Consider the following 18,903-nt stretch of genomic DNA (forward strand, 5'->3'; position numbering starts at 1 on the left):
GTGTCTGGGAAGCATTGATGCAAATTGTAGAAGAGGAAAGGAGGGCCTTAATGTCTCATATTGCACAAAGTGTAAAGGAATTTCTCAATCCAGTTGTAAGAAGGTGGTTGGTTTTTTCTCGACATATAAGGAGTCAAAAAGGTTGATGTAACTGTAATAAGTCATTACACCATTTTGACAACCTTAGCTGTAATGGCTGCAGTCAGTTCACCTTAGAGTACTCCAGCCATCACTATCTGCATGTGCATATATATCCCTACGTGGTAACAGTGGGCACAAAATTGCCTGTGCAAGAAAATCGCAGAAGAGAGTGACTAACGATTCAGGGATATCAGTCTTGGAATATCATGATCTTCTGAAGGTAGGAAGGACAGCAGGAAGGTAGGTAGGTCATAAGGATCAATTTAAGCAGTCTACAAATTTCCTTACTTTAGGTAAAGCACAATTTTTTTGTTGGTTTGTTTGTTTGTTTTTAATTTGATGGTTTTTCTGTTGGAATTTTTATTGTCCTTTTTTTCTCTTTCCTCTATGTTTTCTTGAAGCTAAAATCACAGAAATTAAAAATGCTGCAAACTAATGAGCTAATTAGTCAGCTGAACAATTCACCAGCAAAAAAACGCCAAACACCAAACCTCATTCTGTTATGAAGACTCAAAAAGAATGAAGAATCAAAAGACATTGTGTGATGCAACATGAAGATGATGAAGCTGCATTTTCAGTCCACACTAATTCAGTGTACAGATCTAAATCTAGAGGTTGGTTTCACGCAGGAGAATAAGATGCTTTTGTCCTTAGCATTAGGAGTTTCTTTCTAGCTTTGGTAGTAGAGGTTCAACATTTCGATGCTGCTGCTGACCTAAATGAGAGCACAAAGTGTCTGATTTCTCACATCTTAATGTTTCATATGACAGGGAAGACCCCAGAAGAGTATGTCTTTCTGCTCACATAAATTATGTTTTCCTGTATTCCTTAAAAATATAGCCCAAACACAATTCCATGTAGTCCTACAGGAATACGCTGTAGAATTTTAAAAAATTCTAAACCTTTAACAGTCTGCCAGAGACGTTCAAGTTTCAGCTCAAGTCCCTTAATTTCAGATTCAGATTGATTTCTGAAAATCATCTCTGCCATCTAACGTACTAGTTTAACTGGACTGTGGAAGAAATTCTTCCTTGTGGGCAGGATCTATGAAATTTTAAGTGCAACTTGGGTCAACTGCAGTCAACTGAGTTGGTGGCATGAAACGCCCACTCTGGCAAGGCACTGCCATTTTTGCTTTAAGATTTACTTGTACTGTGACATTCTTGATGTGTCTATGTAGTTTCTCTTTTTTATAATTATGTTTTAGCTTTTTCATATTTCTTTTTGCTATTTAATTCTGATGATTTTCAGTAAGTAGCTTTAGCTGGAATAAAAGAAAACACACTTTTTGGAGGGAGCTGAATTTGTTGGTATGGTTCAATACATTTTCTTTTATAAAAAAGAAACATGCAAGACTGTAAAAAAAAAAAAAAAAAAAGCAAAACACCAGATGTGGAAGTGACATGAGGAAGATGCTTAGGAAATTTTGAGATGGGATAATGCTTCTTGATTTTGTTCTTTGAGCTAGAAGGTGGTAATTAGATTTTCATACACAGAAAAGTGTGAGACATCCTAATTAAACACCTTTTGGTGGAAGTCATCATGGATAAACCCAAACCGCTTGTAGTAGTTCTCAAATGTGTCACCTTTGAGGGTAACACTAGAAAAGTCTCTTTTCTTTTTTAATCTTTTTTTTTCCTTTTTGTAAAAATTGGAGGAAAATTATAATTTGAATGTTGATTTAAATATGTACATTACTGACTAGGACAGTCAATCAAATACATTTTAAGCATAGCTACAGGTCATGTATAGAATCGTAAAAAGGGGGGAAATAACTGGAAGGGTTCACCCAGAGGATGCATCATATGGACTTAGGGATTACTGGCACCTGACACTAATGGTTTTTGTGAGTTTGGTCAAGTGTTTGTACATTACAATCTGAAAGAATTTTCTTTTGGATAGTAAGAAAATAGTAAACCTCATTTAGTCTTTTATAGAAGAGGAATTACTGACAAAGGATGTGAATTATTTTTAGAAACATCACGTGGCTACACTCGAAGGTAAACCTTGAGCTTGTCCACTAGAGAGAGGAGTCTGGGAGCACAGCGCCTCTTTTAAAAGATGTTTGGGAAAGTTTAGAAGCAGCATGTTTTTGCACTCCATTTAATGAAAAAGAAATGAAAGAGCTTGGTATCTTGGTACCCCATGCAAAACCAGGTGTAGGAGCAATTGAGGCTTCAGTGTGTTTACAGCTTGGCTCTCATGACTGACGTATTATCTCTGGGAAAATAAAAAATGTGGTTACAATTTGCCACTAGAAGGTCATTTTCCTTTGCATTCAGTTTTCTCCAGGACTCTCAGTTAAACACTTTTTATTTCTTTTGACTAGAATTACTTCTGTTAGGGAAATGTTGCCTGAAAATAGCATGCAGTATTAATGCATCATTTGTTTCTGCCGTTGCCAACAGTTACATGTTTCCTTGGCTCTCACCCACTGCCTGTTGATGAGATCGAGTTGATTATTCAGCAGCTATAGCCTACCACCTGCTCCATTTTTTTTCCTTGACATGCAAAGCAGTTAATGCTCTACCTCGCCTTGTTAAAGCCACATTTGTTATTCAGCTGTGGTTTTAAATATATATATAGATATATATTTTTAAGAAGTGGATTAATTAACAGACCTTTAATTAGTCACATTCAGATCGATTCTGTTTTATACATCTGAGAAGCTAGGAGAAGACGCTGATTTAATTTATTTACTTACTTATTTATTTATTTGTTTATAACTTCAAATTATGGTTCTGCCATTCGAGCTCTGAATTTTATTATGAATCAAGTTGCATGTTTCATAGGCCCATATCTGGAAATACTACCAAAAACTTCAGCATCCTTTCAGTTTTATTATAAATTACTGACTACTTTGATCTTTATCATGCCAGTTTAGGTTATGAATGTATCTTAATGAAATAATACAATTTAATCCTGTTCTATAGACGAAGAGGTGGTAATGAGCCCAGTTCACTCATGTTATTTCTTGAAATTCTGAAATTTCTTCTTCTTCATATAATTACCTCTGCAATTCTAAGGAAATTTAAAACTATTTCCGATGATGTGGCCAAGAGAGACATTTGACTGTCGCTTCGGCAGAGATTTTAAATTGCCAGCTTTCTAATCTTCTTTTGGGATTATAACAGCATTACATATAAAGCCTTTTGTAGCACACAGAGTGTGAGTAAATCCAGAACTCACTCTACTTCTTTGAATGCAGTGTTTCATACCTAGCTGTACTCCACTTCTGTGAATTGCATTAACTAACAGAATGCTATAATTTTAAACAATGAAAAAAAAAATTGCAAACACTAAACTGAATATTGAATATACAATATTGTTATTGAGTTATATGAAATGCATATTGATGTAACATGATAGATTGTTACTGAAATTGTATAAAACCAGAACATTCTGTTAAATGTGTTGTTCAGTTTGATTATGCAATGAGGCAAAATTCAACTGCTCTTGCAGCCCCTGTTTGTTCAAAGATAACTGACTTCATTACTGTTTTTCTTGCATAAGTGATACAAGCCTGTGTCAATGTTTTCTTCTCCCTGCCCATAGTAAGGAGACGTTTACTTGATTTGTTCCTTTTCCTACTTTTGCCTTTGAAATTAGGCAGCTACATGTGTATTTCAGTTGTGTCTGTTGCTGTTTGGATCCTAGTCAGATTTTAATGGCACTACTAGCAGGTATAAATTTGGAGCAGCTAAGGGTGTTTTCTTCATTCGTTTTTACTGGATACTTAATGAGGAGATATTAAAGGAGCCAGGTTGGATGAGGCTTTGAGCAACCTGGTGTAGTGGAGGGTGTCCCTGCCTATGGCAGGGGAATTGGAACTAGATGATCTTTGAGGTCCCTTCCAACCCAAACCATTCTGTGATTCTATGATGAGGAGCTGTGAAGCAAGCTGAACTGCATTTAATTTGATTTGATTTTTTTTAAAGTTAGAGGAAAATTATATTGTTGACATTTTAGAACACTTGTTTTGGAGCAGGTTAATTTAGATATTTCTAAAATAAATTTGTGTAGTCCTAAAACTAAAAAATACACATACGCTACAGCTGAAAAAGCAGGGTAACAAGGCGTGCGCGCTCAATACGCGTGTCGTCTTGTAATCATGTCTGTGAAGTTACTAGCTCAGCTGTGAAGCTTGAAAGAGTTTCCTAAGGCAGGCAGTGAACTGGAGCTCGTGACCCTATGCAATTTGTGATTTGTCAGAGGAGTTGGCAATTTCAGTGTAATGGTTTCAGTGTGTGTCCTTCACTTTGAGCTTATTTTAAAATATAACACCAATGTGACTTGCATTTAAGGCCTGTGAATTATTAGAGTGAAAATGTAATAAGCTCTAAGAATCTGAAACCTCTGCAAATGAAAAGGATAAATGAAATGTTAAAAGAAGTGGGTTTTTTGCTGATTCTATGCACCACTCTAGCAAAATTTCACTGCTATATGTCAAGATGCGTTTGACAAACTACTTATTCTTCTTTTCTGATCATTTTTCTTCATGGCTTTATCTACAGTTCTGTCTATCTTACCCTCTTGTCTGCTGAAACATTTCTGGCAGTATCAAGCTGTCACAATATTGCCCAGCTTCTCAAGTCTCCTGACTGCACACATCCTACAAATGCACTCAGACTTGGGAACCGAACCTGCTTCCTCCCTCCCTCTCCCTGCAAAGGTGGAAAATGTAGAATTTAACAAAGTGCAGCTTCTTTATCTTCTGATGAGTATTCTCCTACATTCCTTGTTACTATTTAATAAGAGTTGAATGGAATTATTTTGTGCACTCATTCTGCAGCATATTAAGTTTCTACGATATTTCATACGAACCGTATTTCATACCTCACGAACTGGACTCAGTGCTCCACTCATGGAAGGCAATTTTGGGCTCCCTCTGTTTTTCACTGTGGCTGTGCTTGATTTGTCCCATTCTCTGGGACTCAGAAAGGTGCCCTCCAGTGATGTTTTTGCACCTGCATTTCATTTATCCTCTTGACTGCTCATCTGTGATTTCTTCTCATCGAGTACCAACACTCTTGCTAGTTAGGATTATGAACATTAGAGACCAAGCTGAGGTGGTGTAGTCTCAAGCACTCAGAAGGTCAGATTTGGCTTCCCATTAATTTCTGACCTTGTTTAGACCAGTGGTTTCAATTATTTTAAGTTTTCTATTTTCAAATTGGAAATCCACTACAAGGCTAAATATCTCTGTGGAGAATCATCTTGATTCTTCCTTCACTCATTTAATTAGACAATAGGAATAAAGATTGTCTTGAATCATAATGATTTTCATTACAGTTGTGAACAGATACAGAAATGCTGTAAAACCCTGTCTTCTAAACATATGGAAGGTGATAATAAAATTTTTCCATTAAATCTCTTTTTAGCCAACATGACAGCCTTGTGCTGGATATGAGGTCATCTTGTTAGAAAAACTGATTAAGAAAGTCTGAAATAGAATTACTGTTCATGTGAATAAAACAGAAGTGGCTTGAAATGCATTAGACAAGCACACAAAAGATGTAATTTTCTGTTTATTGTTTAATTAAAGTTGAGTTTTGTAATCTACAGCTGGATTAGAAAAAAAAATAAATCTAGCAATTTAGTTGTTGGTAATGGTTAATAGAGGAAGGCAAAGTTTGAGGCGTTATTTTGAGCTGTGGTCCAGAGTGTAATAACATCAGCTTTTTAAAAAATCATGCTAATTGCTGATTGTGTTAGATTAGCTATAAATTTAGAGAAGTAATTTGTATGAAGGTGCTTTGGTAAGGCTGACAACGTCAGCAGACCTCTAACATACCCTTTTTCCTTATAAATATGACTCATCTGCTGCCTCAGATGACAAAAGTGCAACTGGCTCCAGACAGTAGCTGGGGAATATATTGTACAAGGTCTATGTTGAAGACAGGAGACCAGTTATAAACAAACTCTTTGTCTGTGACCTTATATGCTTCAGATATCCTCATTAACAGAGCGCAGATCAGATTGCCATCATGTGGCACAGCAGATGCTAGAGCAGGAGAGAGGCTGTGACTCTGCAGTGTAAATACATGAAATAAAACCATGTTGCAGAAAAGCACAAAACAAAAACCTACTGTTGGTCATGGTAAAAAAATTCTTAAAAAAAGTCTGTGTAAGTATTGAAATTCTGGTTACACTTATACTGAGGATTATGGCATTTACATAATGGATTACTGCGGTGTATAGGATAACAGTTCTTACTTGAGGTAGGGAAATATGAATTATCATGGAAACTTATGTGCTACAGTGTGAGAGATCAAAATACTTCTAAAAGAAAAAAAATCATTTGGAAGATGAGATCTTAAACCTTGTGGTTACAAGTTAAATCAGCAAAATTAGGTATGTTTTTGATTCAGTATAAAACATTGTTTTATGGTTGGGATCAACTTACTAAAAATGAATGTGCCACAGCTTCATCAAATCTAGAACAACTTTTGTGCAGATAATTATTGTGAGTGCCCATTTGTGAGAAAGGCCATATAAATAACTTCATAAAAGTTACATGCAAAAGAGTAACCAGTCCTTATTAACCCCTCCCATGCCCCACTGGGATTATGGAAATAAAGACAAAGAAAAGCAAATCCACTTCTATTTATATGGGGGTTATGATCTTCTTATAGTTAGAACTCTCAAGCTCACTTTTTGGTTACTGACCTTCCAATTTCCAAGTGTTGCTTGATGAAATCACACTCCCTTGGGTCAAACTGAGTGATCTTTTTATACAGTAGGGTAATAGGGTAATTCATGGATATTCGACAAATTCATTACCAAGAGCTACTACAAAAAGAAAACAGTCCATGTAATTAAAGACACTAGAACCAAGGCAAAAGGAAATAGTTCTAATTTGTTTTAATACAGAATTTAACAGTTTACTGAGGTGGAAAAGCAATTCTTTAAAATTCTGTCAGACTGTGTTAAAGCTACAGTGAAATAACAGTATCAGTCTTCCATTGACATCTTATCTCAGTCTTAGAAATTTTTTCCCTCGTATTTCTTGTAAGTGATGTGGAATTCGTAATCATCTACAGAAGAACACTTTGTGTTTTAGATACATATTTGAAAACCATGTTTGGAACCGCTGTTAAACATACTGCTTGTGACTCTTACACTGTTGATGCAAGAACAGGACTGAATATCTGGACCATATTTTAAAATCAGGATTTGAAGTTCATTGTATGTTTCTACATCGTTCTATTTAGGCTTGATATTGACGTATTCTCCCTGAGTATTTATCTTCTTAAAATAACCTAAAATTTCCATGGATTTGGTATTTTAGAAAGCTTTGTGAGGCTATTGATATCTAATAACTCTAAGCTTACACATTTTATAATGGCTTAATATATCAAGGGCTAGTCAAATATTATTTTCAAGATAAAACACTTAAAGGAGAATGAGAAGCACAAAAAAAGAGATTGATTTCATTGTACTGAATATAATTGTAATTGGGTCATTAGCTGACAGAATTCTGTGCTGGCTAGGAGGAGATAAAGATATGACATACGTGCACAAAAATGAAGGCTGGAAGATGAATAGGCCTTCTTGGGAGTTGATCTTTACAGATCAGATAAAGATTCCTCAGGTCTCGTTCTTGCAGTCTGTGCTACATCAAAGGCTGTCTTTCAGAGACAGTAACGTGCACTTGGAATCTGGGGACAAGACCTTTGAAAATAGACAGTTTTGAGATTGACAGGCAGCTGGGCTTTGGGTTTTTAGTTGTTGGATTGCTTTTTTTTTTTATTAATGTGTGTAATCTTTTCTAATCCCTTTAAAAGTTAAAGAAACGTTCATAGGCTGACGGAGTAAATAACACATCTTATCAATCTTTCTTAATAGTCGTTTTGCTTTAAATGTAATCATTCTCTTTGAAGGATGTAAGGAAATCTGGTGGAAGGTAACTCTTGACTTCTTTCAAAGTCTGATTAAAAATACTTATTTTGGGGCAGTGGCTGTCTTTCAAGGGATAATTGTTCTTTTATTGATGAGCTAAGTATTTTGAAAATTCCTGAAAATAATTTACCCAGTACAATATTTAGAAAATAGCAAGGGAGAGAGCAGTTCTCATTCATTAAAAAAAAAAAAAAAGAAAAAAAGAAAAAGAGGTAGAAATAACTGTTTTATCTAGGAGCATTTATTAAATAAATGTTTGTTTAATCACAATGTTTTCAAGCACGTTAAATTTGACATCAGCTACCGTGTCAATAGCACTGGCTAAATCTAGCATCAGCCCTTTCGATCTCTTACTTAGAAGCACCATCTCACAGCTGTCAAACATCCTCCAAATAGGAGGAGATGCCGCAGCATTTTGTTAGCTTTTGCAGCCCTCCCTTCCTGATCATGATTTCTCAGTTTATGTTCTACTTCAGAGTGTTTTGAGTACCATTGCCATAATCTGAGAATCCTTGTTCTCCAGCAGGCTGTACAAAGTAGGGTTTTTTTAAATAGCTTGAAGTAAGCCAGAATGTTTCTGCTACATGTTGGTTTTGTTCCTTTTCTCCTTTTTTAGTGGTGTTTAGTTTTTCATCCTCTCTGTCTACAAAGACAATGTTAAATAGAGCTTCATTCAAGGCCTGAAAACATCTGACAGATTTTGTCTTCACAGCACGTAAACAGAGGCATGGAGTAAGAAACTATTAAAACCTAATATGCAGAAATTTGTTTTGCATGTTTAGAATAATTTCTGTTTGTTTTCTTATGTATAAAAATATGAACCTCAACATTTTAGTGTTTGCGAGAGAAACCTGTAGGGAACCGCTGTGGGTCATGGTGCTAAAGAAGGTGTTACTTTATTAAACCCTCACTGTAATGAGAGGGAAGACGGGAAGTGTCAGGTGTCAGCCTGCTCTGGTGTTGCTCCTCTATTGGCGTTATCCAGAGACTCCTCCGTCAACACAGGGAAGGCAAGACTTGACATTTGCATACCTCAAAAGGAAGCCGGCATGATTTCTTTGAGAGAGGAGAAAAGTTAGTCTCTCCTTGTGTCACAATAAAGTGTGTTGGTAACTTGAGTTTGCCTTAAAGTCTAGTTGGTTTTGACCCAAGAGTCTTGACTTCTTACTCAAAGCACTCGCTGTAGAAGAATGGATGTCTCAGTCATTAGACTCCATGTTGCTGTAGCAGTACCATTTCTCCTTGCGTAGAAAAGAGGAACATCTCAGAACAACATAGCTTCAAAAAATAATTTTAACTTCTTTTGTAATTTATTTTGAATACTCTTCAATGTGCACTGGCAGCCCAGAAAGCCAACTGTATCCTGGGCTGCATCCAAAGAAGCGTGGCCAGCAGGTCGAGGGAGGTGATTCTGCCCCTCTACTCTGCTCTTGTGAGACCCCACCTGGAATGCTGCGTTCAGCTCTGGGACTGTCAGCAGAAGAAGGACATGGACCTGTTGGAGCAGGTCCAGAGGAGGGCCACGAAGATGATCAGAGGGCTGGAGCACCTCTGCTATGAAGACAGGGTGAGAGAGTTGGGGCTGTTCAGCCTGGAAAAGAGAAGGCTCTGAGGAGACTTTCCAGCAGCCTTCCAGTACATAAAGTGGGCCTACAAGAAAGTGGAGAGGGACTTTTTACAAGGGCGTGTGGTGCTAGGATAAGGGGTAATGGCTTTAAACTGAAAGAGGGCAGATTCAGATTAAATGTAAGGAAGAAATTTTTTACAGAGTGTGGTGAGACACTGGCACAGGCTGCCCAGAGGATTTGTGGATGCCCCGTCCCTGGAAGTGTTCAAGGCCAGGTTGGATGAGGCTTTGAGCAACCTGGTGTAGTGGGAGGTGTCTCTGGCCAAGGCAGGGGGTTTGGAACTAGATGATCTTTAAGGTGCCTTCCAATCCAAACCATTCTATGATTCTGAATCTTTCCTAATAATATCAAAGTTGTTATCCAAGAGAGAATGATTCTGGTTTTCGTGTGCACAGAGTTCCTATCATCAACCTGTATCTTTCGAAAAAACACTTGCGTCTTTAAAATTAAGTCCTTGCATGATCTGTGTCCTTATGATAGCCTGCACATAAATGTTGATAAAGTCTTCTGCTGGAGACAAACTGGCTAATCGAGGCCTAGTTCATGGTCATGTGTGGGTTTTAGTTTGGTTGAAACAAGGAACACAACTGTTTTCTTGTTATTCACCATTGTAACTGGTTGTCTGTGCTTTCACATGAGCTTGACTACTTTTAACAACCCTTCACCTTATGCTCTCTATACATACCTCAAATTACAACTTCTTATTCTGGAAGCTATTTTAAGAGATAAAGAGCTACTGAAATTGTGCGTAGTATTCTTTAGCAGATTATTTAGACATTTAGGATGGATTCTAACTTAAACCTGACTGAAAAATTCTTCAAGGAGAAGAATTTGATGGGGAATATTCTTTCTTTCTCCATTTGAATCCAACCTGCCCCCTAGAAAAAACCCAACCAACCAACAAACAAACCAACCAACCCCTTTTACTTCTTTAATTTGCTTTTAGCATTTTTGCTGTGTAGTACAGATTAGCTGATGTATCCACCAGCTTTTCATGAAGCTGAGGAATTTCGTGTGGCCACCGTTGTTTCCATGTGTAATAATGTTAGTGCTCGTTACATGTTTCTCTCCATAATCCATTTATCAGTCTGTACATTTGGGTTCTACTGTGTGTTGTAGAAAACACGTGCAGTTCACTGGATGCTTTAAGGCAATGAAGCAAACTGTGAGGGAAATCTGAGGGCAGTGTTAACTGCAGCTGTTGGCATCTGCAGGAAGTGTCATATCTTGCTTTGCTGCAGTCTGGTGAAGCGCAACTTAATCAGCTTGAACTCGTCAGAGGATAGGCCTGATTTAGATGCAGAACTGGCTATAGTGAATGAAGAAATTTTAGATGGACAATGTTGTTCTAATACATTACCAGAAAACTGCGAATACTGCAGGTATCAGAGGTGTTTGTCCAGTGCACTCAAGGAAGAGTTGTACTGTGCATTCTCCCAGTGTAATGCACCAAATTGTATCATAGTTTTTCTTTTGTAAATGTGGTACTTGGCTACTCTGGAGGGTACCTCCAGTTGGCAATGACTGTAAGATGCTAGTAGCTTTCTATTTGCGAAGAATCATTTGAATTGACAATAAAACAAATGAGTTGAGACACATTTTCTGGCAGCAGAGCACACGGGTTTGTTGGGGTATGTTTTTGTTTATATAGGATGATTGCAAATGTAAAAGAAAGGAAAAGATCTGTAGTTTCACTTTGTGAAATGTATCATCCTGATAGTTGGGATCAGGTAACATAGTGGTTGCTGTCCTGGATGGGGCTGAGGGGAGGTTCTGACAGCACCACCTCTGCGATTCCAGCTTACATGAACTTTCTGGTCATACTCCTTTTGGTTGTTAACAAGAACTGACAGTTGACTCAACTGAAAATGTGACTTAGACCACCAGTTCTTTTTGTGTAGGAATTGGTCTGAATATTAAAACAATCATCAGGCTTACCGTGTACGTACTGTTACACAGCAACGTGTTTTCATCCCGAGTTACCGGGTGGATGTAGCCAGGCTATTTCTGTTAGAAAAGGACCAGGACTCCCCAGAAACAGTTGCTAAATCTTTGATTGGGCTATACAATAATTTAGTTCTCAGAGTAAGTCACTCAGCAACTGAGACATGGCTGAGTCCACATGAACTACGTCCCCATCAGGTAGCCGCTTCTCCAGAGGGAGCTTGCTTTGCTTGCAGGCTGGGGTCCTTGCCTCCAGGGCTGCCGGCACTGGGGAGGCTGCATGCAGCTCGGCTGGAGAACACGCAATATGCTTGACGACTTTCACATGCAAAATTGTAGTAAACTCCTCATAAGCATCTACAAACTTTTTTTTCAATTACTTATAATTTTTATGTGAGGAGAGGCATGCCACCAGTGCAATGGATGTGTCTTTAAAAAGATTGATGTGCAAGAGGGTCCTCTGATCATCCCTGTGCACTGTGCTTTGCTTCTTGTGGGACTACATGGACAAAACTGGATTTCTTTCAAATTGATTTAAATGGAAAAATTGCCTTCTAGGAGCATGCCTGGTACTCTCCAACTGCTAATGTGTATTCAGTCTGTGGGATCACACTGCAGCTAGTCAAAACTACTGAGCTTCTATGGGTCTCTAATAATCACAGTGGATGTCAGTACTTCCTGTAATTTAAGTTAAATAATTTAATGGAGAAATAAATGTCCATAATACAGTGTTTTAAGAATCTAATAAATACTTGCCATTGAATGGTAGATTAGATTAATACATATAAGGCAAGGTGTTGTAAGAAGAAAGTATTTTCAGAAGGTTGCTGATACAATTTGAACTAAACTCTGATTTCTTAAAGACATTGGAATTAGGGTTAAGCTAGCTAATGTGTGATTACAATACTTAAATAAGCAAATAATACAGAAAATAACATTTTTAAAAGATATGATCTTTACTCATATACATAAATTTCATGTAAGTGCATAGATACATAGAACACTATATAGAGAAACGTATATGAAGAAATTAAAAAAGAAAGACTTTGCTCTGTGAAAAATCGGTAAAGACTAAAATTTGTGTTCTCTCTTTCTTTGGTCTTCAGCGCCTTGCTAAAGAAGCAGAGAAGTACCAATCATCACACCAGTGGAGAGATGAGTTTGGGGTAAGTTTCACTTTTTCTCCTTTAAACATCTCGGATTTTTCCTCTTTGAAATGTTAATTATATTCTTACAAACATGTTGTTTATACATCAAGGAATCATTGACTGTGAATGGGCATTTTGTTTTATTGAATAAACAGAGTTTCAGTCTGGGTGTCTAGAGAATAAAGTGGACTTTTCACTTCAGAAGCTCGTAGGGAGCTTCGCAGACCCTGTGATGTAGGTCTGAGGTGTACACAAGATGACTGTTTGTTTTGACATGCAAGGAACAATTGCAGAGAAGACATCTGAGTGATAGTTACTACCAGTTGAAAGTATGCTACTCCAAGCTCTGAAACAGAGAATCATAGAAAAGATTTTTACAAGTTATTTTTGCATATGTGGTTGAAAAAAGCAGGAAAAAGCTCAATGCAGAAGGATTTGGTTATCTACGTGACTGTTTATATTAATAGTCACAGACTACTTTTTTAGAATCGTTTCTATGCTTTAATAACTGCATCTCTTCTTTTCAGTATTCTAGTAATACTGAAATAGACCCTAACCTAGTGAAAGATAAAGCTGTCTTCTTCAGCCATTTCCGACTGTACTGAAAAACGAGTGAGAAGATTGTAAAATGTACAACATAAATTCTTTATTACTGATCAAGCAAAATTAATGTTGTCCTGCATGATTATAAGCCTGTTGGGTTTAGGCTACAGTTCCCTGCTAAGTGTCAAAGTCATATTATGCCTTCATTATCTGTTCCTTCTGAAATGAAAGCAGATGGTGCTTTTACGTGGTGCTGCTACAACCCTAGGCTGCGTTTGCACATCCGCTGGGATCCTGGTGGCACAGCACACAGTTAAATGCGCAAGGCTTTTCTGTAACGGCCTTTCTGATCCTGTGTTCCTCAGACACTTGAAGGTGGAATACTGAAAACAAATGAACAAACAAACAAGACCTCTAAGTTCAGGGTAAATAATTCAGATAACTGACTTTTAGGAGAGCAGAGAGGGTCTGGCCACAGCCTGAATGCTTCCCTTGCACAGGCACAGCTTCCAATACGCAGTAAACCCCGGAATGTGTATTCCATAGGGATGCAATAATGAGAATGCTACAGCGACCATTTCTGCTAATCTGTCTCTTTTTTGAATGGAAGACAAAACCTGCAGGTTTGATGGACTCAGTGCAGAGCAGTGTGGATACAGTCAGATGCTCTTTCAAATCATTTTACTTCTTGTTGTACACACCGGTTCTCTTTTTGCCCTTTACTTGCGGTAGAAGTCAGTCGTACCAGAGAGGCTTCTGGTCTCATCACAATTCATTGCCAGGGAGAGATCTCAAAGTAATTTTGAAATGTGATTTTATATTAATGTTGTGGCTCGGGCAAAGGCTGTGGTCAGAATAAAGTAAAAATAATTAAAAAAGAAAGGATTTATAATAAAGTAACTGCAAACCGAGCTTGTGCTTTACTGTTTGGAATTTGGATGAGAACAGTGTACACCATATAATAACCTTGACATTAGGTTATGCAATTAAATTTTAAATAAATGTATTAAGCTTCTTATAATTTAATTTGTTTCATTTTTGCCAGAAGTAATCTTTCCTCTCTTCTGGCCTACTTTTTAGAAAACGTCTGCACAAATTAGTTTGCACACAGATCTTTCAGATAAACTTAATTTTCTCTGGAAGATTCATTCTTCTAATGGCTGTGATGGAAAATAGAAGGCGTACTGTAAAACTTCCTGTGGATGAGGATTCTTAAAGTGCTTATGATAGCATTATGAATGGACCTCGTGCTGTACGAGCTTTATTTCTTGTTCAGGATTTGGTTTTGGATGATGAAAGCCCTTCCAGCAGCATTGCACGAGTCACTGTAGAAAGGAACTCTTTGGGACAGTCTATTTCTGCTTCTAATGAGCTCGTGATCAGCAACGTCCCTGACAGCCAGATTGCAGCTAAATAATGGCCTCTGGAATTTTAGGGAGAAAATATCACAAACATTCAGTGGATCAAATCCAAAAGAGGAAGAGCAAAGAGGACTGGCCATAATACCAAGGTCTATACAGAGCTACAAGGGACGTGTTGATCGAAAGGCTGCCAGAGTGCCTGTCCTATCATCATATTCAAAATAAAAAAAAAATATTGCATGATTTGCAACAAAAGAAGCATGTAAGCATTGAATAATTTTAAATATTTTATTTTCAGGTTAATATTGCAGTATAATAAAAATTCAGCATCCTCAGATATGGTCTTTCGAAATTAGCTGGTACAGGGAAAAATCTTTGAAGACTCAGATTTGGTCTCACAGCCTCATTTTTGTTAATTCAGCTAATAATTTCATGTAAAAACAGCCCGAATTGTCTAAAGGAGAGAATTTGCTTTCCTTTTATAAAAAAGGTTGGGACTAACCCATTAACAGAAACATAAATCCACATCTAACAAAATCGCTTTTCCCTAGTCTTTCTAACTGAATGAGAGTAGAATATCTTCCAGTATTTCTAGTACTATAGTGCATTAAGTGCCAACTCCTTCAACAGAAGCAAGCAAAGAAGAACAAAAGGTAAATTAAAGTTTGGGCATTTTGATAAATGGTAGAATCACAGAATCATAGAGTGGTTTGGGTTGGAAGGGACCTTAAAAATCACCTAGTTCCAACCCTCCGGCCATAGGCAGGAACACCTTCCTCCAGATCAGGTTACTCAAAGCTTCATCCAGTCAGGCCTTGAACCTTCCAGGCAGGGGACATCCACAGCTTCTCTGGGCGACTTGTTCCAGTGTCTCACCACTCTCAGAGGGAAGAATTTCTTTCTTAGTTCTAATCAAATTCTCCCCTCTTTCAGTTTAAAACTATTACCCTTAGTCCTATGCTCCCCAATAGAGTCCCTCCTGATCTTTCTGTAGGCCCCCTTTAGGTACTAGAAGGCTGCTGGAAGGTCTCCCCGGAGCCTCCTCTTCTCCAGGCTGAACAGCCCCAACTCTCTCAGCCTGTCTTTATAGCAGAGGCGCTCCAGCCCTTGGATCATCTTCGTGGCCCTCCTCTGGACTCGCTCCAGCAGGTCCATGTCCTTCTTGTGCTGGGGACTCCAGAGCTGAACGCAGCATTCCAGGTGGGGTCTCACAAGAGCAGAGTAGAGGGGCAGAATCACCTCCCTCGACCTGCTGGCCACGCTTCTTTGGATGCAGCCCAGGATACGGTTGGCTTTCTGTGCTGCCAGTGCTCATTGCCGGCTCATACTCAGTGTTTCATCCACCAATACCTCCAAGTCTTTCTTCACAGGGCTGCTCTCAATCCATTCTCCACCCAGCCTGTACTTGTGCTTGGGATTGCCCTGACCCACATGCAGGACTTTGCACTTGGCCTTGTCGAACTTCATAAAGCCTGTGAACAGCACCCATTCCCTCCAGTGTGTTGACCACACCACACAGCTTTGTGTTGTCACCAAACTTGCTGAGAGTGCACTTGATCCCACTGTCCATGTCCCCAACAGTGATATTAAATAATAGTGGTGCCAATTCCAACCCCTGAGGAACATCACTGGTCTCTATCTGGACATTGAGCCGTTGATTGCAACTCTTTGAGTGTGACCATCCAGCCAATTCCTTATCCGCCGAGAGGTCCATCCGTTGAATCCAAGTCTCTAATTCAGAAGCAAGGATGTTGTGTGGAACAGTATCAAATGCTTTGCACAAGTCTGGGTAGATGATGCTACTCGCTTTTCCCTTCTCCACTGATGCTATAACCCTGTCGTAGAAGGCTACCGAATTTGCCAAGTGCAATTTGCCCTTAGTGAAGCCACGCTGACTTTCTCGAATCATCTCCCTGTCCTCCATGTGCCTTAGCATAGCTTCCAGGAGGATCTACTCCATGATCTTACCACATTAATTAGTTAAAGGAATCTTTACCAAAGTTTAGGAGTTTTAAAGTTTTATTTTGATTTTATCTGGAATAATCTGTTCATGTTTACAAGACCCAAATATAGCCATGAACATAGAAATTTCCGATTGATATTACATTGAATCTGGGAATCTATGAGTCGGAAACTTACTGAGCAGTGAATATCTGGTGTAAGCTAAAGTATTTTCATATTCCTATCCTTCTGTTACCCTGCAAAGCTTTCTAAATACACAGATTGACACTAGGGGATATGTACATTTTTTTTTATTAGTAAGTCAGTGCTTTTCAGGTTTATATTGAATGTCTCAAGAGTGAAAATAAAAATCTAAAATTAGTTACGAGCATGTATCTTACATATTTACCATTGTTTTTTAGCTCAGTAACAGAATAAGGATGATAATGTATTTTGGTATTTTACCTTGATAATTGCATATCAAAATAGCTTTGGCGATTACTAATTAATGTCCTAAAAGGTGAAAAATTATTCAAAGAGATATTAATTAAGAATAATAATTAAGAATACTGAATGTTTTCTGAGTAAAAAAGGAAAAAAATCATTAATATCAGATTGTAACGTGTTGTTTCCTGATTAAGCACAAAGTATTTTAAAATATCTGAACTGCAGTATACATCTGCAGCCCTAAAATAATACTTACCTGTTAGAAAACTATGAAGTCTTTGGAGAGTATTTGCGAAGCCTGTGAAGGTAAATCCAAAGCTCTTAGCTTCAGGCAAATAAAGAAATGCCATTCTCTGCTTCCTGCTCCATCAGTATTGCCCAATTCCCTAGCTGTGTGTAAAGCTGGAGAAATAAAACCTACGTAAATGTTTTTAGATTAATGCAGCTACAAATCAGAGGTACAAACCAATATTCCTAAATGAAACAGCCTTGTCAGTTTGAATTTTCTTGTATGCTGCAGAGTGAAAGGGGGCTGATTTTGACACTTGTGATGGTCCAATTATTTTTTTTGCATAAAGATGCAGGAAAAAAATTGTACGTGAGTTAGAAGAAGGAGGGGAGATTCTGTATGAAATAATTGCTGCTATTCCCCAAATGGATCTTCTACAGTTACATTTGATACCACGTTTGATTGCCTTGCAATGGTTGGTTAACTAAAGCAATTTTGTTTCCAGTTGGCTTGCAATATTAATTGTACTTACACATGTATAAACATAAGGGATATCTCATTTGTATTTTAACAAGGGGAATCTTTATGGATGGCCTATTAGCATCCACTTATTTATGTGGAGACTGAAACTCAGACTTTTTGGAATTAATTATCACATTAAAATGTCACATGAAAAATCCTTTCAATATGCCTTATTGTTTAAGCAATAGTGTCATTTCATAGTCTTCTGTGTAAAGAGTGATTTTCTGAGTCCTGCTATTTCTGAGACAGCATTTGCTGTGATCATAAAGTGTAGGCTGGTGTTTCTGTACCAACTGGGCTTAAAAGTAAAGACAAAAGGTCATGGAAATATTACTTTGGAGTTATGATTTTTTTTTTCTAGTACAAATATTGGCTGCATAAAACTGTGGTGAGAAGTTGCTCAGCAAAGAAATGGAAGATTAAAGGATAACTGAGATAAAACAAGTCTCGCATCACAAGAGTTGATCCGAGAGGTAACCTGCAGAAGCAGAGCAGTAGTAGGCATCTCCCTGTGCTTGGCATGTCTTGATGTCTTGCAGATTGAAGATTTTCAGGACTGTCTGTGATTTATGGTGGATGTTACAACAATGCTAAAGGTATATTTAGTAAACATACTTGGTCTTTTGAAAGAGGGAAAAACTCTGTGAAGAAAACAAACTAGAACACTTTTCTCTCAGATCGTCGGAGAGAGGTTACAGCTCTCTTATGGCTTCTACCTCGGATAGTCCTCTTGGGTGCAAAGAGTGTCTGTGGAAAATTTTTAGATTTGGCTCCAGACCTGGGAAACAGAGAACCGGTCCCCACAGGCGCATAGTAGGTGTGGGATCCTTTCCCAGTAAAGTCATGTATACTTTACAATTTTGTGGAAGTTTTAACATCACTGGCAAAGTGTCAAAGCTGTCTCTATCTGCACGCAATGCTCTGATCCAAAACCCAGTGAAATGCATCTTCCATTGATTTTGATTCATTTTGGATAAGGCCTCCCACTTCTAAAGCCTAAGTGATTTGGAAAAAAAAAATATCCTGAATGATTGATTGAAATTGACAGGCAGATGGTCAAGGTTTTAGGGAGGATAATGTTTTATTCTCTGAAGGGC

The 18,903-nt window shown here is 37.9% G+C and overlaps 1 protein-coding gene across 5 annotated transcripts in view; it reads left to right on the top strand.

Annotated features, from left to right (window-relative positions):
- Window positions 1-18,903, top strand: part of CACNA2D1 (calcium voltage-gated channel auxiliary subunit alpha2delta 1) — a 437,667-nt gene that overhangs the window by 192,829 nt on the left and 225,935 nt on the right. For all 5 annotated transcript variants that reach the window (XM_086609980.1, XM_086609982.1, XM_086609983.1 and 2 more), the window contains exon 4: window positions 12,722-12,781. In XM_086609980.1, the coding sequence (XP_086466106.1) occupies window positions 12,722-12,781 (60 nt within the window). The remainder of the gene's footprint in view (window positions 1-12,721; window positions 12,782-18,903) is intronic.

This window comes from Tauraco erythrolophus, chromosome 4 (genome assembly GCF_009769465.1).
Source record: "Tauraco erythrolophus isolate bTauEry1 chromosome 4, bTauEry1.pri, whole genome shotgun sequence".
NCBI lineage: Eukaryota > Metazoa > Chordata > Aves > Musophagiformes > Musophagidae > Tauraco > Tauraco erythrolophus.